We start from the raw sequence: 25211 nt of genomic DNA on the forward strand, positions 1-25211 counted from the left end.
AAAAAAGTATCTACAGTTTGAATGCAATAGAATTTTTTCTCCCAATTCTCATTTTAAAATTCCAGATTACATGGAAAAGGGCATCAAGCTAGAAGCTTCCACTACAAGAATATGATATTTTCAGAAATTAATTTGTTTCTCACTTAATTTTATCTACAATATGCAAAACTGTGGGGTTATATACAAAGGAAAACACCTAAAGGCCTATTTAAATTCTGAAATAAATGTGTTTTCATGGTGCTTTCATGTAGACATCAGGGTCTTCTCTTCTTCCTAAAGGAAAAAAAATCACAGAAATCTTATAAATAAGCTTTAAAACCATTAAAAATATTTTTTTTAAAACCTCCAGTAATGGAACTTCCAATTATACACACCATACATAGAGATACCTCCCTTACTTCAAATAAATAGTACTGAAATGTAAGTCAGTTATAAAGTTACAAAATACTACTGGAAAGATCAGGTAGCAAATTCATAAATCTGAATTGTTTACATTCCTATTATAAAGAATTTTTTATTATTTGATTATTAGATTTCAGCTCATCTATGAACCTAGGTTCTTACTGTGGGATATAACACATAAAATTCAAATATTTTCATTTGCTTATCAACAGTGCCCTTAAATCAAGGCCAATCATCTTAATTCAAACACAAGATTAACTCTGAGAATGGGCAAATACATGAATTTGATAACTGTGCTTCCCAAAAAAAATATATTTGCCTCTATTCCCAGTTTTTAGCTATACAATTAAATAATAAAAACAGCCTTGTGCAGGGGCTATAACAACATATGTCAGTGGAATAATAAAGAATACTTGCTTTAATTTACTCTGCTACAGTAAAGCCTTGTTAAATCTGAATTTGTGATCATATGAACGGGCTGACAATAACCTTTCCATTATTTATAGAAAAAGTACATGTCAGCCCAATACCTTTCTGAATTATCCTAACTTCCAAATTAGTGGGATAGATCTCAATTAATGAGGTTAAATTGTGTTGGTCAAAAAACAGGTGGAGAAAAAATTTTAAGGATGTAGGCTCATAAATTTAGGAAATATATCCATTGACTTCACTAACAGTTCCTAGTAAGCTAGGACATTGAAGTCAGAGCCTATGAGCATCCACATCTCTCAATACACGAAGCACCAATGAGGTAATCAATCCAATGTCATTTTTCAAGTAGAATTTCCATTGGGTCAATAAACTCAAATGATTTATATGCCAGAATATTAAAAGACCAACTTAACTCTACTTACAATACCTTGTGCATTTCTAGGTGGAGGTTTCTTTTCTACTGGATACTGTAAAGGTATTACAATGCCTTGATCTGGCTTCTGAAATGCTGAAATGAGATTTTTTATTTTCCGGAATAATCTTTTTTGTACCCCAGGTGCCGTCTGTAAAACAAAGAATCAAGCAGAGGGTTCATCTAGCTCATAATGGGACAAGAGAGTCTACAAAGGAAGCTAAGGTTACTTATAGAGCTCATATTTGTGGTACTTGTTCAAATATTTGAAAACATAAAGAGAGGAAAACAATATTACTTTGGTTAGCTGAATTTTCCTCTGCAAGCGCTGCTAATGAGCTGTCACTTCAGTTCTCCCAAGGGTGGCATCAGTTTGCACATGCTCTTTGCTCACCTCCCTACTGTTCCTGCATGCTACCCATTACATAGCCATAACCTCTAAGGATATATGGGCCATTACCCACAATAAATTCACCAATGGAGATGGCGCAGTTACACACAGAAAAAACCTAGATCTGATAGGTCATTAATAAAAAGCCTAAGGAATAAAACCAAAACAACATACAAGTTATATGCCCTGTCACTCTTTGACACAAATGTTGTAGCTTTCATAATCTATCAATCTGCATGTCCTTCATGTTCCTGAATAATTTCCCTCTTCCTTGAGAAACTCCTCTACCCACTTTAAATTGCATTCTCCTTGGACACATCATTGAGCTAAGATTCCTTCTGTGAAATAAAAATGAAATTACGTGTAAGGTGAGTTTTCCGTCCATATGTATTTTAAGAGATCGTTTTCCATGGACGACTACCAAAACAATACTCAGAACCTGACATCAGTCCTCATGTGGACACACCACCAGCAATTAACTATAAAAGCTTAGGATATGAACACCAAGCTTTAGCCAGGAGCTCAAAACTGTCATTTTAACGAAATGAATATTATTTCTCTGAACGATGACTAGTTTTACAGCATGCTATTTTAGAGTTACTCCCATTTGCAGTTTTGAAGGTTGTGGGGGTAAGGGAAAGGGATCAGGTGTTCTTTTTGTTTTCTTAACCTGGGGACGGGGGAGTATAAATTTAAAGAAACAAAAAGGTAAAAACAGCACTGTCATATCAACTTGATCATTCCTTATATTAGAAAAGTGGCTTTTTAAGTATCAAGATTAATTTTCTTTTACTTTTATGTTCCAAGTAAATTTCTAACTATAGGTTGGTTTATATAGGGGAGAGCCTCAATAAAAGCAGCTACAGAATTTCTCCTCTAACCCAGCTCCACCTGAACAAAACCCCTTCCTGGGTGCTTCTGGGGAGGAGAGGATCTCCCTTCCCAAATTCTGGGACCATTCTTGCTTTGACTCCAAGTTAAGACAGCCAAACTGTCAAAGTGAGGCCCTTTAAATGGAATACTCTCACCCTTTCTCCTTTCCAAAGCACCTTCATATCTTTTGACTAATTTTATCCCAACAAAACAATGGGCAGGGCAGATAGTATAATTCCCATTTCACAGCTGAAGATAATAAGGGACACAGTAGATAAGTGGCAAAGAAAGCACTAAAAGGCAGGTCTCAGGTTTCCCAAACCAGCTCTTTTCATTCAGTTAAGTTAGCACTAACAAAAGCTGGAGTTACCACCCAAGTAACAGACTGCCCACATTCTCATCAACATGGGAAGATTTAAGACTACACATGTTCTCAACTGTTCTTGTGGCTTATGGTACCATTATCAGTAGTAACATCTTCTTCCCTGTGGTTATGCAAGAAAAGCAGTTAACTCTTGATTATCCAAGCTAATGGAGGGATGCATAAGAAGGATAATCAGAACACCATTCCTATTTGTAGGCTACTTAGAAAATTGTTTTCTATCCCTCAGTCAAACACCAGCTAATAGTAGAACAAAACAGGCCAAGAAACAGTAAAGGTTGATAGGGGAAACAATCCACTCCAGGGTTAAAAATGTACTGTAGCTAATCTACATGTGAATGCAATCCAGGCCTGATGTATAGAATTATTTCACTTATTAGTGATTTAATATCTTTTCATCAGAGGTCAGTAGATGGGAAACAAATGTACTAGGGCCATGATCAAGCCAATGATGTTAATCTCTAACTCAAAATACTGAAGACATTTGTTTTCTACACTTGATGTGGACCCATGTTCTAATGTGAAGTCATGTCCACCCTTTAAAAAAATCCTACACCACCAGCCCACATTCCTAATAAATTTTTTATTTTCACAAAAGTACTGGCATTTTTCTACCTTAAGAGAAAGCTAAATTGCTGCTCCAAAAAAGCAATGTAAATCTTGTATTTATTTAATAAATTGCAAAAACAGCAGGCATGAGAACTTCACTAACACTCCCAAATCTTGGTGCTGAGCTAATTAAATGTGATTCATATTTGCATATTCTCTATATAGTCAGATCTCAATTATCCAATGAAAATTGTTTGGCCCTCAGACTGTCTTCTTCCTTCCTATCCGTGCTTCGGGAACACTTCCTCCAGTCAAGTGGCATACGCTCTGGGAATGTAAACTAGTTTAACAGCCACAGCAGCAAAAACTCAGGAAGGGAGAAATTACTAGGGGAGAAACTCATGACATGCCTTCCAAAAACCAGCACATAAAGGTTTCTCTGGATTACCTGCTATTTCAGGATAATCCTCTGCCACTTCCATTCCATTAGAGCAAATAATTGAAACTGAACTATATTATTCAGTGTTAGAATATGCCAGACTTTCGTGTTCAATGGACCTTCTCCCCATTAGCATCATGAAAAGTACATGACAAGTGTCAATTTGCACATGGTGCTATGCTAAAGCACAGAGGAAAACAAGTTGAAAGCAAAATGTCCTTGACCCAAAGGCATTTTCCACCACACATGCATAATGTGTTATACATGCCACGATTACTAATATCATGTACAATGAGTGAAGATTAAGTTTTCAAACATTTCTGCAGAGATGATTCTTTAAATTAAGTTCTTCCTGGAAATCATGCAGCTTTTCCACTGATTTGTGTGACAATATTACCTTCCTTGACGATAATAAACTTATTCATCTTGGTTGTATGTAAAATTCCACACATTATGTTAAGGCCTAAAGAATTCAAAAGTTTCAAATAGATCTCGTATTCTAAAATTTTATTAGCTGGGCATAAGTTCTAAGTGTGATTGGTAACTAAATTCATGCAAAATCTCAAAAATAATTATTTAAATAGTAAATTTTACTAAAATATATTTACATTCACAGTGTTTTTCATTCAATTCTCTCTTCCCCATCCCCACTTCTTCCTTCATCCCTTTCTTTGTCATCTCTCTATAATGGATTTTATCACCAAGGAAGATAGTAATGCACATTAAGCAGGGTCATGCCTAGAGCCAACACACAAGTGTGACAAATAATAATAATTAACTATCTATAAATAAGTAGATGCAAGTGTGCAAATAGCTAATAATAAGCTACTTTTATAAACAAGGGGGAATGTTACAAAGGGTCAGGAGGCCACAAAAGCATTTGTGATAGAAGATTTTTCAGTTGTTGAATATTCTTTGTTAACTGCATCAAAAAATCACTGGTAATATGAGATACCATGCTTGGGATGTGTTACTGAGTCCTATAGCCACAGAATGTGTCTATATTCTACCCAACCTTCCAGCCCCATTTCAAGACTTCCTTCTTCCATCAAGTCTCCTATGGCATAGGATTATGTTCTGCATCAGAGGCCCCACAGGGATGAAATCATTGTTCTATCAAATATTGTATCACTCTATTGTTTCAAAGGAGTTGATCTTGTCTACCCAGTGAGATCACAGGTTCCTCCAGGGCAGGAGACCATACTCTCTTATGTTGTACAATACCAGTATCAACCTGGGCACAGAGAAGGCTCTCAGTAAATATTTTCTAATTTATTTTACCTATATATTTCATAATCTGCTGGAAATTTCTGAATCGAATAAAGAAAAGAAAATCCGGTATACTTTTTCTCAATTTCATATCCTTCCTCAAAAACTGGGTAGGTGAATTTTGAATCAGTACTAAATAATAATAGGTTAGTGTCTCTGGAAGCTTCTTAATGATATACAAGCATTTGGTAATTTCACTACTACTATGACGTTATGATACAGCTGTGCTGTGGTAAATTGGTTCTGAAAAATGTTTTGGTGCCATGTGATTCAACCACTCTTGGGTAAAAACAGCCTAAATTCCATACACATCATTACCTGCCATAGTAAGCATAAATAAAAGAAACAACTCCTTACCTCAGCACTCCAAGAACCCGTTTCTGACTGGTACACTCGGTAGGTATAAATGTAACCTTGATACCTGTGAAAGAAGAAACTTCCATTACTGAAAAAATTCCAACACACGTGACCTATATTTGAGTTAGCATGAAATTTAAACGTTTTGCATACTGATACATGAATTCTGCCTTCAGACCACTGAGTTCTGGGGAAAAGGGGGTGTCACAATCAAATCTGACTCACAGAACATCATGACTAGAAAGGATTTCAGTGATCATCTAATCTAAGCCCCTCATTTTACAAATGAAACAGAGGCACAGATTGTGATATGACTCACGCAAGGCCACAAAACTAGTCAGTGGTGGATCTAAGACTTAATACCAGGTCTTTTAACCCTCTTGTTTGAACCTTTCTTTTTATCTCCTGAGATTAGCACAGTTTGACACACAGTAAGTGCTTAATAATTGTTTTTGATTAAATGAAAACAATATAAATTGGATGCTATGGAATTAAAATAAACCAAGCTTATCCCCTAAGAAGAGATATGAGAAAGCAAAGGTGAGGAACTATGGACATGGAACACTTGCATTAAACATCTGACTTTTTTGATGTGTTGGTTAGTTTTGAGTAACTGTTTTTTTTTCCTTTTTTTCCATTCTTTATGAGGGGTCAGGGGTGGGGAGGAAGAGACAGACTGGGAAGTGTAGTTGATTTTTAAATAGCAATAAAAATTTATTTTAAAAAAAGACTCAGTTCTTTCTACTTATGCATGTGCATGTTTTCTCCACATGAGAAATGTAAGCTCCTTGAGAGCAAAAACTATTAATGGCAGACATAAAGTAGACAGTCTAAAAATGCTTGTTGAATGACCAGTGATGACATTTAGACTAAAATTCTATGAATGTGTGAAATTAATTCCTACACCATCAATCAAATAGCCATTGCTATAAACTACTTAAATGTGGAAACGCGTTTCCAGCATTAACCAAAAGGCTTTTCAGTTCAGAATACATGTGTGGTGCATGTGTAGTTAAATGGCATTTGACATTGGCTAGAGTGCCAACTTAATCATTATCTCTTATTCTAGGAAGTACTTCCTTCCTGGGACCATGCTATATTGAACACTAATTTTTTTTTAATTTATCAAGAATGCTACATCCAGAAAAATCCTAAAATTCTTCGCGTAATCCTTATTTTGCTCTTAAAAGTATCCATACTAAATTTAAAAATGTAACCTTATCAGAAACAAGGCAAGAGTTTTGATTCCCATTTTTCAATATGGAAGCTTGAAATTCAAACAAGCAAACTGAGGTCAAGAAACAACTCCATGACAAAACAGGAAAATTATAAATGCTGAAGAAGATGTGGGAAAATTGGAACACTAATGCGTTGTTGGTAGAGTTGTGAAACAATCCAACCATTTTGGAGAACAACTTGGAACTATGCCCAAAGGGCTATAAAAATGTGCATACCCTTTGACCCTGCAATAACACTTCTAGGGCTATATCCCAAAGAGATCATGCAAAGGTGAAAAAGAACCCACATGTACAAAAATATTTATAGCAGCTCTTTTTGTGGTGTCAAAGAACTGGAAGCTGAGGGAATGCCCATCAAATGGGGAATGGCTGAACAAGTTGTGGTATACGAATGTAATGGAATACTATTGTGCTACAAGAAATGATGAGCAGACAGACTTCAGAAAAATCTGGAAAGACTCATAGGAACTGATGCTGAGTGAGGGAAGGTGAACCAGAACACTGTACACAGTTACAGCCACATTGTGTGATGACTAACTTTGATAGGCTTGGCTGTTCTCAGCAATGCAAGGTTCTAAGACAACTCCAAAAGGCTCATGATGGAAGATGCTGCCACATCCAGACAAAGAATTACAGAGTTTGAATGCAGATCGCAGCATACTATTTGCTTTCTCTCTTTTGTTTTGTTTTGTTTCTTCTTTCTCATGGTTCATTCCATTGGTTATAATTCTTCTTTGCAACATGACTAATGTAAAAATATGTTTAATGTGAATGTATATGTAGAGCCTATATCAGATTACATGCTGTCATGGGGAGGGGGAAAGGCAGGGAGGCAAAGAAAATCTGGAACTCAAAAGCTTGTGGAACTGAATGTTGTAAACTAAAAAATAAATAATTAAATTTTAAAAAAAAAAAGAAAAAGAAAAAAAGAAACAACTCCATTCCAATTCCCTTAGAGGAAGTGATTATAGGAAATAATCCTGTATTATTAACCTGGAAAGAAGGGATTTTAAATTCTCAGCAGGGATGTGACTAGAATAAATAGAGTAAATTTTCCATTTGTAAAACAGTAAGTCTCTAACTAAAAATAAAAAGGACAAAGAATTGACTTTCCTATAAAGACAGCTCTGATTAATCAAATGAATTAGTCTGTTTCCTAACAAATGAACCTGATCTTATCTTTTTCCAGTGAAGCAGGAACTTGATTATCACTTCCAAAGTTCTTGCTTTCTTCAATCTCTGAACTTGATTTCAATAATTCAGAAAACTTCTCATGACTAACGCTTCTAACATTAACAAAGTTCCCAGCCCCTCAAATCTGTCAATGAGTAAAAACCTGTTTCACCAATCCCTCCCAAAGTTCTTTGGTTCTACTTTCCTTTACAGCTGAAATAACTGAACAAAGAATGTCCCATACAAAAGCAACTCTCGCCTGTAGCACTGACCCAAGCGTGGACAACTGGAACCTATCAAAAACTCCCAAACCTCATTTTGGTCTCTCTGGGGGCAAGTCTGCAGCTACGTGACTGGCTTTCCCAAGCACAGAGAGAGCTCACTTAGAAACACACAACACCAGAGCTCAACGATACCCTCAGATGAATCACAGAGAAGGAAACTAAAGGGAAGTGAGTGTCCCGAGAGGGCAAGACCCGGGAATTGAATCTGAGTCTTTAGTTTCTTTAGCTACACCAGGCTGCCTGCCTCTCCATTTCTGTACCACTTCTCCTTTCTCTCTACTGATGCCATGCTGGGAATACAAACTCATGCAAATATTGCCTAGCACAAAATCAGAAAGTCATGAATTACTAAGTAAAAAAAAATGGGAAAGAGTTTGTTGTTGCTTTTATTTTATTCCTGCTACATGGAGTTTTGGATTATCTTACCTAATGCCCCTTTCATTACTTTCAGTAACCAAGTCAATTATACTTTTCACTTCCCCTCCTCCTGAGCCTCAGTTTTCTCATCTGTAAAGGAGAGGGCTAGACTAATCTGAGATTCCTTTCAAATCTAAAATCTCAGGCATAAAACAATTATTCAAGTTGTATTAATTTTCCTGAAAACTCTGCACACCCCATCCAGTAGAAATGCTATGAAGAAGGGCACAGTCCAAAGTTGTTTCCAGAGGACACTCAGGAGAAGCATCAATAGATTTATGTAGGCCACAAGTTGGAAACCATTCCTTTGCTGGGAAAGTGAAGGTATAAACAGCTATCTCCACCACAGCCTTGAGGTGGTCAGAACCCTCCAATGAATTCAGACAGGGTTCTATCACTACAACAAACACAGATAACAACTGTGACTCTAGTGACAAGGTTTCAGAGGTTGCCTTTCCTCAAGTAATTGTCAAAACAAACCTGGCATTTTAAGGTGGGGGGGAACAGTAGGTTTATTATTATATCTAGTTAGGCTAACAAAGTAAGGTTTAATTCCTTAATCCCATGCCAAATAAAGTCCAAATCTACACTGGGTCTCAAAAGCAAATCAGTTTAGGATTAAAAATTAAAAGGCTGTCACAAATGAAAGTGGATAACTAGGAAAGATGGTGTTTCTCCTGTAACAAAACACTTATCTTTCTTCTTGGATTTTACTTTTATTCATATTAATGAGTGCATTTGATCAACTAATAGTGGAAGAGATGACCAAATCGGGGCTATAGCCCTTGGCAAAATGTGCTGTCCAGATAAGGAAGCCTAAGATTAAAAACTAGATCCAAACATCTTACTGGCAGATGAGAAGTGACAGCATCTGTTAAGGATGGCATCCTTGCAAAGCTCAAGCCATTCCATCACCTTTAGCAGCCTCTCCCCTCCTATATTTCTACACTACTTTCTCCATTCCTACACTCCTTTTCCTTTTCTCTTATTCTCAATTCAACACAAACATTTATTAAGTACTGAAGGCCCTGTGCTGGATACTGGGGGCAGAAAGATGGAATCAGACATCATCCCTCATACTCTCCTCCTTTACTCCAGTTTCTGATTTTAAAAAAAGGAAAAAAGTAGACCTTTTCCCCAGGGCCAACTTGGCTAAATTATCTCGGATTCCATCCCTTCCTACCATACCTCCTGTAATTGCCCCCTTTTGCTCACCAATCTGGAATCTAGCCCATCTAGCCCATCTTTCTCTGCCACCTTATTCATGCCCAAATATGCTACATCCTTAAAAACACCCTCACTGGACTCCACCATCCTAGCTCTCCTCCCTTTCACATCCCAGGGCTCAGTGGTGAAAACTTCACAGAACAAATCCCCTTGGATTGGTTCTGTAAAACTTGAACTCAGTCCAAAGGCCACACTCAAGGACCTAGAAAGACCCATGTGGCCTCAAGGCCTAGGAAAGCTCTCTACACTCACTGCTTCCACATTCTCTCCTCCTTACTTCTGAAACTCTTTGCAATACGGCTTCCTACCTCATCACTCAACTGAAATTGTTCTCTTCAAAGTTACCAAGAATTTTACAGTCACCAAATCTAATGGCTTTTCCTTAATTTTGACCTTCTCAGCTTCTGTTTTTTGACACCTGACCACCATCCCCTCCTGAATGAGCAGCAGCACCTAAGTGGTGCTGTGGAAAGAGCAATGGGCCTAGAATAAGGAAGACTTGAGTTCAAATCCAGCTTCAGACACTGTGTGACCCTAGGCAAGTCACTTAACTCTCTGCCTCAGTTTCCACAACTGTAAAACAGGGATAAAAACAAAGGCATCTACCTCCCAGGATTGCTCCACTTGGTCCCCAAAGGCCACTACAAGGAGTAATTGGTGGAAATTGCAGAGACAAATTTCTGCTCCATATGAAGAAAAGCTTCCTAACAACCTGACATGTCCAAAAGTTAAATAGGCTGTCTCAGATGCCAGTGGCTTCCCTCTCCCCCAACTGGATGTGTTCAAGCAAAGGACAGATAAACACCTGTTCAGGATTCTCATTCAGGGAAAGGCTGAACCACATAGCTTCTGAGGTCCATTCCTACTCTGAGATCCTATGTTTACAAGAAAGAATCCTCTATATCCTTGCCCCATGGTCTGCTTACTCACAGAGTTTCAGATACTACCTCTAAGGGGTGCAGTTAAGAGTACAGAAGTAGCTAGTCAAGACCACCCTCCCTACTACTTAGGATAAACAGATAACGATTAGCCACTCTGTGAATAATCTGTGGCAAATTATGTCATATAGGCTTTCCCCAACAACCTTCTGGGCTTCTGGTACATGTCACTCCAAGCATTAAATGGGATCATTTAGAAAGAAATTTTAGAGGAGAGGTGGAGCCAAGATGACAAAATAGAGACGCATTCAGCTGAGCTCTCCCAAATTCCCCCCCAAACAACTCTAAAATATGCCTCAAATTGAATTCTAGAGCAGCAAAACCAACAAAAGGTCAGGTGAAACAATTTTCCAGCCCAAAACAAGTTAGGAGGTTGGCAGGATATATCTGTTTCAACAACACGGGCAGTGCACACCTTGCCTTCAGGGTGGCTGCATTGGTGGCAGCAGCAGCTTTGTGAACTCGAAACCCAGGGTAGGCAGAGGGGCAGCAGGTGGCAGGATGGGGGAGTGACAACTGCTCAGAAGCAGATTGCAGAGAGGGGACCATGTGCTGGTGCTGGATTCAGGACCCTGTTGCATTGCTCATATGTAGAGCCAGGGCAAAAGGAGCAATACCATTTGTAACTGCAGGGGAGCAAGGGTCCAGGTTGCAATTCCAGAGTGAAGAGTGCCTGCTGTTTCCCATGGGGGAGTAGGGACCCTGGTCTCAATTCCAAGAAGTAGGGGAGACCACTAGCAACTGCAGCTGCAGGAGAGCAGGGGACCTACTCACAGTCCCAGTACCAGGAAGAGTGCTAGCACAGGTGGCAAACCATGCCAGTATCTACCAAGAAAACCCCAAATGGGGCCATGGACAGTCAGACAAGACTGAAATGACTGAACGATAACAACAACAAAAAGGCACAAAAAATACTGATGAAAATAACAGCTTAAAAACCAGAACTGGCCAAATAGTATAAGAGGCATAAAAATCCACTGAAGAGAAGAACACCTTAAAAAGTAGAACTGGCCAAATAGAAAAAAAGATATGCAAAAATTCACTGAAGAAGAGAACTCCTTAAGAAATAGAATTGACCTAATGTTAAAAGAGGTACAAAAGCTCACCGAAGAAAATAATTCCTTAAAAATTAGAATTGGGTAAGTGAAAGCTAATGACTGACTCCATGAGACACCAAGAAATAATAAAACAAAATTAAAAGAATGGAAAAATAGAAGAAAATGTGAAATATCTCACTGGAAAAACAACTAAACCATTGGACTACCATGAAAGCCATGATCAAAAAAAGGAGCTTAGAATCATACTACAAGAAAGTATCAAGGAAAACATTCCTGATATGCTAGACCAGGGGGCAAAATAGACATTGAAAGACTCTACCAATTACCTCCAGAAAGAGATTCCAAAATGAAAACTCCCAGAAATATTAAAACCAAATTCCAAAGCTCCCAAGTCTAGAAGAAAATACTGCAAGCAGCCAGAAAGAAGCAATTCTTTTATTGTGGAGCCACAGTCAGTATCACACAAGATTTAGCAGATTCCACCTAAAAGGAGTGGAGGGCTTGGAATATGATATTCTGGAAGGCAAAGGAGCTAGGATTACAACAAAAAAATAACCTATCTAGAAAAACTGGGTAAAATCCTTCAGGGGTGGGTAGGAAATTTAATGAAATAGAGGGCTTTCAAGTACTCCTGATGAAAAGGCCAGAGTTGAATAGAAAATCTGATTTTGAAATACAAGACTTAAGAAAAGCATAAAAAGGTAAACAAGAAAGAAATAGACCTAATTAAATGAAATAAACTGGGAAACTACATATTACTAAAAGATATCATAGACAATGAAGTAATAGCAACACATACATATTATGCATGAAATGGCACAGTATCCAATTATTCTTAAAGGAAATGTTAAATGAGTTACAGAAGGAACTAGACAGTAAAACTATACTAATGAGAGACCTTCAACTTTCCCCTCTCAGAAGTAGATAACTAACAATAAAATAAACAAGAAAGAAGTTAAACAGGTGAACAGAATTTCAGAAAAGTTAGATATGACAGACCTCTGGGAAAACTGAATGGGAATAGAAGGAAGTATACCTTTTCCTCAGCAGTACACGGCAGCTTCACAAAAATTGATTATATGTTCACAATCAAATTCAGAAAAGCAGAAATATTAAATGCATCTTTTTCAGACCATAACACAATAAAAATTATATTAAATAAAGGGCCATGGAAATATAGATTAAAAATTAATTGTAAACTAAATAATCTAATCCTAAAGAAGGAGTGGCTCAAATAACAGAAAAAAATCACAGCAATAATCAATAATTTCATTAAGAGAATGACAACAATGAGACAATATACCAAAAGTTATGGATGCAGCCAAAGCATTACTTCAGGGAAAATTTATATCTCTAATTGCTTCCATCAATAAAATAGAGAAAGAACAGATCAATGAACTGAAAATGTATTTTTAAAAAACCAGAAAAAAACAAATTTAAAATACCCAATTAAACACCAAATTGTAAATCCTTAAAATCAAAGGAGAGATTAATAAAATTTAAAGAAAAAAACCATCAGACTAATAAATAAAACTAGGAGCTGGTTTTACAGCAGGAAAACAATAAACTACTAGTAAATTTGATTTAAAAAAGAAAACCAAATTACCAATATCAAAATGAAAAGGGTGAATTCACCACCAATGAAGATAAAATTAAAGCAATTATTAGCAACTATTTTACGCAATTATATGGCAATAAATCTGGCAATCTAAGGGAAATGGATGAATATTTATAAAAACATAAACTGCCCAGATTAACAGAAAAGAAAACAGAATATTTAAATAACCTTATCTTAGAAAAATAAATTGAACAGATCATAAATGAGCTCACTAAGGGAAAAAACCCCAAATGGATACACAAGTGAATTCTACCAAACATTTAAAGAACAATTAATTCCAATACTATATAAATTATTTGGGAAAACAAGCAAAGAAGAAGTCCTAACAAATTCTTTTTATGACACAAATATGGTTTTGATACCTAAACCAAGGAGAGCAAAACCAGAGAAAGAAAACTATAGACCGATTTCCCTAATGAATATTGATGCAAACGTTAAAATAAAAAATAAAATATTAGCAAGGAGATTACAGAAATATATCAGAAAGATCATACACTATGACCTGATGGCATTTATACCAGGAATGCAGAGCTGGTTCAATATTAGAAAAAAATGACCATATCAATAAAAAACAACAAAAATCATATGATCATTTCAAGAGATGCAGAAAAAAAGCTTTTGACAAAATACAACACTCATTCCTATCAAAAACACTAGAAAGCAAAGGAATAAATGGAGCTTTCCTTAAAATGATAAGTAATATCTATCTAAAACCAAGAGCAAGCATTATCTATTATGGGGATAAGCTAGAAGCCTGTCCAATAAGATCAGGGTGATCTTGTACTAGAAATGCTAACTACAGCAATAAGACAAGAAAAAGGAATTAAAGGAATAAAAATTGGCAATGAGGAAACAAAACTATCACTCTTTGCAATGATACGATGATACAGAATCCTAGAGAATAAACTAAAAAACTAATTAAAACAATCAACAACTTCAACAAAGCTGCAGGATATAAAGTAAACCCACATAAATCATCAGCATTTCTATATATTGCCAACAAAGTCAGCAGAAGATATAGAAATAGAAATTCCATTTTAAATATCAGACAATATAAAAAAATCTTGGGAGTCTCCCTGCCAAGACAAACCCTGGAACTATGTGAACACAATTACAAAACACTTTTCACACAAAGTCAGATCTAAACAGGTGGAGAAATATTAACTGCTCATGAGTACACCAAGTCAATATAATAAAAATGACAATTCTACCTAAATTAATTTACTTATTCAGTGCCATACCCAACAAATTACCAAAATATCATTTTATGGAGCAAGAAAAAAATCATAACAAAATTCATCTGGAAGAATGAAAGATCAAGAATATCATGGGAATCAGTGGGGAAAAAAGTGAAGGAAGGTGGTGTAGCTGAACCAGTTCTCAAGCTGTATTACAAAGCAGTAAGTTCTGGTTAAGAAAAACAGTGGTGAATCAATGAAATAGATTAGGTATGCAATAAACTGTAGCAAGTGACCATTTGTAATCTAGTGTTTCACAAATCCCAAAGATTCAAGATTTTGGGATAAGAAATCACTATCTGACAAAAAAAACTGCTGGGATAATTGGAAAGCAGTTTGGCAGAAACTAGCTATAGACTACCATCTCACATTATACACCAAGATATTATCAAAATGGGTACACAACTGAGACATAAAAGGTAATATCATAAGCAAATTAGGGGAGCATGGAAAATTTTACCTGTCAGATCTATGGATAGAGGAACATTTACAACTAAACAAGAGAGAGAGATCATTATGGGATATGAAGGGATAATTTTGATTATATCAAATTAAAAAGGTTTTGCACAAACAATACCAATGCAGCCAAGATTAGAAGGAAAGCAGAAAACTGGGAGGAAATTTTTTTACAGCAAATTTCTCTAATGAAAACCTCATTTCTCAAGTATGTAGAAAACTGAGTCAAATGTATAAGACTATGAGTCATACCCCAATTGATAAATGGTTAAAGGATATGAACAGGCAGTTTTCAGAAGAAGAAATCAAAGCTATCTGTAGTCATATGAAAAAAATGATCTAAATTCCTATTGATTAGAGACATGCAAATTAAAACAACTCAGGTACCCATCATATTGGCTAATATAACAGAAAAGGAAAATGACAAATATTAGAGGGGATGCAGAAAAATTGAGACACTAAGCAGGTGTGAATTGATCCAATCCTTTTGGAGAATAATTTGGAACTATGCCCGAAAGGCTATAAAACTGTGCGTACCTTTTGACTCAGCAATACCACTACTAGATCTGTAACCCAAAGACATCAAAGAAAAAGGAAAAAGACCTATTTATACATACATATTTCTAGCAGCTCTTTCTATAGTGGCAAAGAATTTGAAAATGAGGGGATGCCCATCAATTGGGGAATGGCCAAACAACTTGTGAGATATGATTATGATGGAATACTACTGTGCTATAAGAAATGATAAGCAGGATGTTTTCGGAAAAACCTGAGAAGAGTCAAATGAACTGATGCAAAGTGAAATGAGCAGAGCCAGGAGAACACTGCACACAGTAACAGCAATATCCTTTGATAATCAATTGTGAATGACTTAGCTATTCTCAGCAATACAATGATCCAAAAGAATCCTGAAGGATTTACAATGAAAAATGCTATCCCACCACCGAACTGGAGTCTGAATTCAGATAAAAGCATACTTTTTTTACTTTATTTTTATTGGAGTTTTTTGGTCTGTGTTTTGTTTTGCAACATGTCTGATGTGGAAATGTTTTGAATGACTACACGTACAATCTACATCGAATAGCCTGCCTTCTCAAGAAGGTGTGAGGGATGTAAGGGAGGGATAGAATTTGGAATTCAAAATTTTAAAAAGCAAATGCTAAAAATTTGAGTTTACATGTAATTGAGAAAATAATTAAATTAAAAAAGAATGTGATTTTAATGTTAGCCTAAGTTAAGCAAACGAGAAAGTGAAAACAGCTACCAACACACACAAATACATTCTAAATCTAAATAAAAGATAATTTTGGATGTCTCAGTGTTCTGATCTCTATACCAAGTGAAGGGTTAAATTTTTGTGTATGACTATAACGGAATGCTATAATATAGGGAAATAATTTGTGCTGAACCACAAGGTTGTGAAACAGATAAAGGAAGCAACAGAGTTGCTGATAAACTGCAGGTTTGTTTGTACAGGAGAGCTCTGGACATTCTCAAAAACAGAATGTCTTCAGGATAAGAAAAAGGACTTGCATCAATATCATGTCAACTGAGAACAGCATTTCGTAAACAAAAGAAGCCACAACTGCTTAATCAAGGGAATAAAAATTGGGGCAATTTAGGGAGAATTTTGTAGTCCCTTGCAAGCTGCCTGTGTGCATGCATTATGGGAGATTGCTATTGAAGAAATCTTTAATAAAACTTACATCTCTTCTCCCCAAACATCTGTGGTGTCAGATTTATGACCCATCACAAGGCTGCTCCCCTCCCAGATGAGTTAGAATTCAATATATCCCCAAGTTACATTATCTGAATGGTCAGCACTTTGGTCAGTTTCCACATCTGTAAAATTAGAGGGTTCAACTGGATGGCCTATTCCAGCTTTAAATCACTGATTCTAGGATAGTCATCCCTTTTATCCAAAGAATGAGCAGAAAGCTTTAATTTTACCCAAAGCTATCTTGAAATGTGGTTTGTGGGAAGTAATACTATCCCTAATGCCATATCTCCTACCAGATAAGTAACTCTCACCAAATAAACTTCAAAAGGATGACCCTCACTGGATGGAAATCAGAAAAATATTCCTTAAAAAACCAGGTAAGAGCTCCCCAGGGGTGCTCAGCATTAGCAAAATTTTAAAAAAGGGGTGAAGAGTGAAAATGCACATTCCTTGCACAGTCAAGATTGCTGGTCAGGAAGACCTAGTTTCAAATCCCTATCCTGATGCTAGTTGTAAGTATATACAAGCAAATCATTTAACCACTCTGGGCCTCAAACACTTTTCTTAGCTTATCTACTAAGTTAAAGATGATTTATAATCTGCCTTGCTAGGAGTTCCCACACTGCCAAAATCACAGATACTTGACACGATATATGAAAAATTATATATGATATATAAAAATTAATATTTAGGCCAAAAGTTGAGGGAGGGATTTCTCATTTCATAAGTAGACACGTAATTCTTCAGTGCATTTAGAATATGATTAAATTTAGGAAACTTAGACGTACACTTTTTTTTAGCACCACCTCCTACGGAAACCCAGCAAGTCTAAACATAAATACAGTTTCCACCCAAATGGTGCCTGCAAGGTTTGAATTCCCTCAGACACATCCAAGTCAAAGTATGAGGGCTAAAGTGATAGCTCTTCGACTCTTAATCCAATGTTTTACTAAGTAAAGCATCATAGTTGAAAGGTTTTCAAAAGCTATGCTAGGCAAATCGCTTAAAATCTGACCCTTAGTTTCTTCATCTGTAAAAATGACATAATGACAGCATCTACCTAAGGGAGGTTGTGAGGAGCAAATGAGATAAGTTATCTCAATGAATTCTCCCCTCCTCTTAGCAGGGAGGGAGAGGGCAACTAAGGCAGTGTTGAGAGTCTTTACCCAGCTGTTTGTCTTTGTTACAAGGGAAGGTATAATTATGATGCCCTGTGGAAAGAGAAGAGTATTTCCAGAAATGACTATAATGTAAAAGCAAAAACCTTACAACGCCATCTAAATGTGGGCTTGGATTATTTCTTCTACAATCTCTCTCTCTTTTTCTTATTTGATGCCTCCTCTCAAACCCTACTGCTATCACTTGATGTCAAGGCATCACGCCCTCTACCAGACAACCATAATAGCCTAACTGGTCTGTTTGCAGTCTCTCATGTCTTCAATCCAAACGTCATACCACTGTGTAAGCAGGTTTCTTAATATTGGCATTTTCCTATCCAAAAACCTTCAGTGGCTCCCTTCTGCCTAGACAAGAGGAGAAAGATGCCAACGCTCTCCACGATCAGCTTCGACCCTCCTTTCAGCGTTCTTTCATGGTACTTTTCCTTAAACACTGTACTTCATAGAAACTGGACTACTAGATGTTCTAGCCTTATGCCTCCTTAGACTACCATCTCAACTGTCAATTCAAATTCTTGTCTAAGACCCAGCTCAGCTGCTAATTTCTCCCCAATGCTTTCACCAATTTCCCCAGCTAAAAAAAAAAAAACGATCCTTCCCTGTCCCTTGAATCTCTAGCGCCATTGTTGGACTTCTGCTATGAACTTAATACAAGTTAGAAAGTAGCTAAGTCTCATTCTCTCCCAACACCCCACAGACATCAATTTGTAGCTCTTATCCTTTAGGACAGGGTCAAAGCGAGGGTGTTTTCCCCATAATATATGAAAAGGCCTTTCAAAACCTTACAATGCTATATCAACCTTAGTTATTATTAGGGATAAGGAAAGGGACTGCATCTATGATTTCCCTGGTATAGGGAACCCCCTAGTGAGTAAACAATGCAGGTCAGCACTTTCTCTGCAATTTATAGCCTTAGAGGATTGTCCAGAATCATAGACAGTACACATCAGAGGTGGGGCCTCTGGAACCAGGTTTTCCTGACTACAGGGCTGGCTCCCTATGCACTACTACACCAAAAGGCATCTATGTATAAAATATGAGAATCTAGCTCTATCAACTAGGTAACTGAGCTACTTTTCTAAATAATGATTTATTTCTTTGCACAATGCCTTGCACTTAGGTGAAGCTTAATAAATGTTGGTTGAATTTAATTGCTGATAATTAGTTCCTGCAATGTGGATATAAGATAAAGCAGGTATTGTCTTCATTTCACAGATGAGAATACTTAAGCCTAGGAAGACTTAACTTTTGAGGGGAGAAAAGAGGGGAACAAGCATTCATTAAGTGCCTACTAAGTGTCAAGCACTGTGCTAAGCACTTTACAAATATCTTAATTGAGCTTCACAAATTGGAGGTTGAGGAAACTGAGGCAGGCAGAAGTTAAAAGACCTGACCAGGGTCACACAGTTAGGAAATGTCTGAGACCAATTTTGAACTCAGATCTTCCCAACTCCAGAGCTCTATTTGCGGTACCACTCAGCTGCCTCAGAATTAAGGATAAGGATCACAGAGAGCATTAGGGGTAAAACCCAAGGCTAGTCAGAGGAAGAAATTAAAGATATCTATAGTCATATGAAAAAATGCTCTAAATCACTATTGATTAGAGAAATTCAAATGAAAACAACTCTTAGGTACCACATCTCTTCCATCAGGTTGGCTAATAAGACAAAACAGGAAAATGATAAATGCTGGAAAAGATGTGGGAAAATTGGAACACTATTGCTTTGTTGGTGGAGTTGTGAACTGATCCAATCATTCTGGAGAGCAATTTGCAACTATGCCCAAAGGGCTATAAAAATGTGCATACCCTTTGACCCAGCAATACCACTTCTAGGGTTGTATCCCAAAGAGATCATACAAGTGGGAAAAGGAACCGTATGTACAAAAATATTTATAGCAGCTCTTTTTGTGGCAGCAAAGTATTGGAAATCAAGGGGATGCCCATCAATTGGGGAATGGCTAAACAAGTTGTGGTATATGAATGTAATGGAATACTATTGTGCTATAAAAAATGAGGAGCAGAGTGACTTCGTAATAACCTGGAAAGACTTATATTATCTGATGGTGAGTGAGGAGAGCAGAACCAGATCATTATACACGATTACAGACATACGGTATCTGTGATGACTAACTGACAGACTTGGCTCTTCTTAGCAATGCAAGGTTTTAAGACAGCTCCAAAAGACTCATGAAGGAGAAAGCGATTCACATCCAGAGAAAGAATTACAGAGTCTGAATGCAGATTGAAGCAAACTATTTGCTCTCTCTTTTTTTTTATTTTGTTTCTTCTTTCTCATGGTTCATTCCATGGGTTATAATTCTTCTTTACAACTTGACTATTGTGAAAATAAGTTTAATGTGAAGGTATATGTAGAACCTATATCGGATTGCATGCCATCATGGCGGATTAGCGGGGAAGAGAAGAAGGGGGACAAAATTTAGAACTCAAAAACTGGTGGAACTAAGTGAACTAAAAATAAAAAATAAATTTAAGAAAAACAAGGCTACTCAATTCCTAACCCAGACATCTTTGCATTCCACCAGAGGTCAGAAACAAGCACAGCAACAGGTGCAACTGCAAAAGATGTGAAAATTTTCCCTGGCTGCCTCACCACACACTGCTATCCCTACTGTCTCCTTCTCCCCGCTCACACTCCTTTTGTGGCCTCTGTTAAGTCCCTATCCTCTCTGGCAATGCTTTCTCTCTGGGATTTTCCTCCAGTTAGCCCCACCATCAAAATCCTGTTCTTTACATCTCATCCTACACCTCCTAGCACCAGCTCATGGCACTCTGTCAAGAGCCATCTGCACCTTTCTCAAAATCTTTCTCTTGCTCCTACTTTAAAAAAATATATAGATATATTCAACCTAAAATGAAAATACCAGACCCTACAACCACCACCAAATGTAAATTTTAAATAAAAGGTCAGAGTAAGTTTTCCCTAGGGTCTATTTCCTTAAAACATTTACAATGAATTCCTGTGTATCTGGTATGGACAGGGAACATGGTATTCTGGTTAACTGATGACTCATCTATATGATTCCTGGCTGAGCCAGCAAGCTGTATAGTCTTGGGCAAATCACTTAACCTCTTTGGGCCTTGGTTTTCTCATCTGTAAAATGAGGGGTTTGGAGTACACCTCCAAAGTTCCTTTGACAATCTCATATATGGATTTCAAACTTTCAAAACTGGAATATTTTCTACTAAAATCCATTGAACACTAAGACATCACTAAATAAACACCATTTAATCTTTTCTCAGATTGACTCAGAAGACACTTCGAGCACCTGCTGGACCTTGAAGTTAACAACACAGTCAGGAAGCAGCCTGAACTGGGAAGACAGAGGGCTGCTCTGGAAACCAGAGAACACTGGGCTCCTGTAGTCTCTGACACACGGAGACCTGGCTAGGGAGCCTCGAGCAAGTAACTTCAACCCTCAGTGCTCAGGGCAATTCTGGAGGAAAGTGTGGAGTTCCCTCTAACACAGCAATCCCAGATCCAGTCTCTGTGTGCCTGGCATTGTAGAAGGTACTGACCACACAAAGAAATGGCCCCTGCCCAGAAGGCACTTATATTCTATTAGGACAGGTAGCATATTATAGAAAAGAAATACAAGGGTCTGTGGGGGGTAAGCACCTATAACCTTTTTTTCAGTATCTTCATAACTATTACAATACAATTTCTTTCCTCGGTAATTTTATGTGTTTTATTTTATGCATTTAAAAACATTTATCTGAGAAGGGGGTCCAAAACCTTCAGACTGCCAAAGGGGTCCATGACACACAAAAAAGGTTAAAAACGCCTTGCTATGGAAGGTGCTGCTTGGAGTGAGTTTTGAAGGAAAGCAAGGGATTTCAAGAGGTGAAGGAAGGAAAGAGTGTGTTCCTCAAGCACTGGTTCCAGAGACTGTCTTCTGTGTGAGTTATAATAAAAGGGCCAATTTGGTTGGACAACGGAGTCTATGAAAGAAAGTAACATGATAAACTTATAAATGTAGGTTAGAGACAAGTTGTTTACAAAGCTGTATTGCATTAAGATCTTTTGTGAGCAATGATCCCAGCTCTCCTACTTATGTGACCACGGTTAGTCACTTAATCTGTGGGCCCCAGGTTCCACATCTTTAGAATGAGGGCAGCTAGGGGAAATCTCTTCATAGCTGCACTCTTCCATCCTAAAATCTGTGACCCTATATTTCAGGGGAAATGATTAGGCCCACTTTGCTTAATATAAGTCCCACTCTGGGATATGTCTTGTGAATTTCAATTTGGCAATAAAAATCATAAGCCTGCATATAAGTACTACTAACTAAAACTTGATTAATTAAAACTGAATAGCACAGATGTTGAAGAGAACGCAATTAGAGATCAGTATGGACAAGGACATCTTCTCCAAAGGCAGAAAAAGGAAACAGTATTAATATCATTATTTTATTTTCTTAACATTATCTATTTTTCTACAATTTTGTTCACTGATGCCTCAGTTCCGTTTCTGAACTGATAATCTAGAAGAATCCTCCCAGTATCATTATCATTTAATTTTGCACAACCTACACACCTCTAAATTACATGAATCTGATCTAAAAATTGCTTCTTTCCATCTCTAACTCATATTCAAAATACTTCCTTCTCTCCTGCTCTATTTTTCCTCCAAAAATCTGGCACCATTAAAGTTATCCCTAAATCATTTATGGAAACATTAAATTGTTCAACTTTAAAATTTTACGTATATAAATGTGACATTAATAAATTACATAGTACTTGTCACTACTTTAAGATTTGTCAAGTCACGAGGCATCCGCACGGCTTTGTATACTGAGCATACAGCTGGCTACGAGGTGGTCTAACAAAGCAAATTATCATCAGCTGTTGAGGTTGTTATGAGGATCAAATAAGATAAATTATGTAGATTGCTACATAAATGTTACTTTTATTATGGTTAGGTATTAAGTTTGCTCCCAAGCAGCGCTTTTCCTGTTTTGATCCTGTCCAAGGAATATCATTTAAAAAGTTCCACTTTTTTAAGGGGCAAAACTTCTGGAATAAAAAAGTGAATAAGACCCACCCCCTGCTCTCATAGTATTCATTGTAGTATGGGGATACTTACCACATACACAAATAAGTATTAGTACAAATCATACAATTTTCCTAAATGAGTCTCTCTCCCCCCCACCTCACCCTTAATATGCAAAGAAGGATGGAGGGGTTCGACAGAGTAATGTAAATCCACAACCTGGAGAGCCTGAGTTGACATCTCCACTTTGTCAGACAGCAGCTGTGTGGTATTCAACAACTCATTTACTTTGTCAGAAGCTTTGTAGTCAGAGGACGTGGATTCAAATCCCACCTCTACTACTTACTACCTGTGCAACATTGGGCAGATCTCCTAATCTCCCTTTAAAATAAAGAGGTTGGACCAGATAGCCTTAGCTGGCAAATTACTAAGTAAAACTCAATCAAAAGTCTGCGTAGTCTAGAAGCTGAACAGAAATCAACTGCATAGCCATACAAAGATAATACAAATATTAGTAAAAATACTGCAATTGAGGGTCAAGGGAAGAGTAAGGAGAGGACAGTGACTGGGCAGGATTCACTACAGAGGGGCAAGAGTTGCCCAAGGAAGTTCCCTGACCCAAGGCCAGCTGCACCAGGCCAGAGCCTCGGGGCTCGGCTGAGGCTCTGGGGGCTACGTTTCCTTTCAGAAACTGAGAGAAGCGTGGAGCCGAGGTGCCCTGACCTGGGGAGGGTGCCAGGCAGGTCCTGAGGCCCGTGACTCACCCTGGCCGGCGGGTCCCAGTGGACTGCCCACCAGTCTCCCCAAGAGGTGGGCCTAGTACAAGCCTCAGCCTTGGAGGGCAGAGGTTGCCCGAGGGCAAGGGGCTTCCGGGGCTTTGACAGGCAGCATGCCTTCCGGCCACCGGCGCCCCAAAGCTGACTGTACTGGACTGCAGGCTGCGGTGGCCCGACCCCTTTTCCCACCTGCCTGCCTCGGGGCCAGTTCGTCTCCACCCCCAGCCCCTGCCCCACCCCCCAGTTCTCCCAGAGCTCTCTGCCCCAGCCGGCCCTACGGCCTCTCTTACTCACAGCACGCAGAGGCAGTAGACCCCAGGCACGCTCTCACTGTCCCGAAGCAAGTAGCTGCCGTCCAGGCCCGTGGCAAGCAGCAACTTCTCCCCAGTCTCGCGGCTGATCTTCCCGTGGTAAACGGTCACCGAGTCCATGGCCAGACGCTGGTGCCCAGGGGGTATGAGGGGGTGTGAGATGCTGCTGCTGCCACCGCCCTGCACGAGTCAGCGCCTTGGCTCTGTGAGCACCCAGAACAGTATGGGGTTGGGCTTTTTTAAGGTACCAGATCAACAGGATGTTGTCGACGTGTCTTTAAACCTTCTTTTCACACTTTGCGATTCAGCAGGTTCGTACCTTAACCAACTCATCTCACCTGAGGGAAGGGGGTTGGGGCAGGAAAGGCTCCAAGGGGCCAGGGGCGGGGCCAAGGCCGCAGTGGGCGGCACAGCAAATCCAGCCCAGCCCACCGGAGAGCTTGGGCAGCCTTCCAGAGCGGGGGGGGGGGGCCAAGACCAAGGACTTGACTCAGACATGGACTGGAAGGGCATCGCCATTTTGAACCTCAACTAGAAGGCCAAACCACCAAAATGATTAAACCCCAGCCGGACGCTAAAAAGTGGAAGGCAGGTTGGGCCCTTGCTATTGAAATACACAAGACTCCTGCAAAGTGGGGGACCAGAGGGGACAGCAAGTTTGCAAATGTGGCATCATAGCTATCATCGAGCCAGTGGCATGGAACACTGGATGGGTGTATCTTATTCAAAAAGAGCTGGATAGGAAAAGGCGGCAGTGGAGTAGCTTTTTACATTAAATATACACATGTGATGTAGTAGTTATTTGGAGTTTGGCCCACCATTCAGCAGCACTACCTGCTACTTGTCAACAGTTATTTCTTTACCACTATGTTGCCTTATCTGTGGCTTCTTTCGGAAATGCGTTGTAAATTCAGAAGGAGAGCTCTGAGGAGAACCTCAAAGGATGTCACCTAGTGTTACTTTTCAACATTTTAAGTTTAATTTACTTCTTTGAAATGAGAAGCAGCTGTCATTCTCAAACCCAGTATACTTTAAATGGTATTTTTAAGTATTCTCAGCAG

At 38.3% G+C, this 25211-nt stretch overlaps 1 protein-coding gene across 1 annotated transcript; it reads right to left on the reverse strand.

The window, feature by feature from the left end:
- Positions 1-144: 144 nt before the first annotated feature.
- On the reverse strand, positions 145-24404 carry SH2D1A (SH2 domain containing 1A). The gene is made up of 4 exons (XM_036740284.1): positions 24134-24404; positions 5507-5570; positions 1262-1397; positions 145-273 (listed from the first exon to the last, which is right to left on the reverse strand). Exons 1-4 carry the CDS (start codon positions 24268-24270, stop codon positions 233-235), a joined length of 378 nt encoding a protein of 125 aa, XP_036596179.1. The 5' UTR covers positions 24271-24404; the 3' UTR covers positions 145-232.
- Between the last annotated feature and the right edge of the window lie 807 nt (positions 24405-25211).

The sequence above is a fragment of the Trichosurus vulpecula genome, chromosome X, assembly GCF_011100635.1.
Source record: "Trichosurus vulpecula isolate mTriVul1 chromosome X, mTriVul1.pri, whole genome shotgun sequence".
In the NCBI taxonomy this organism is placed as follows: domain Eukaryota; kingdom Metazoa; phylum Chordata; class Mammalia; order Diprotodontia; family Phalangeridae; genus Trichosurus; species Trichosurus vulpecula.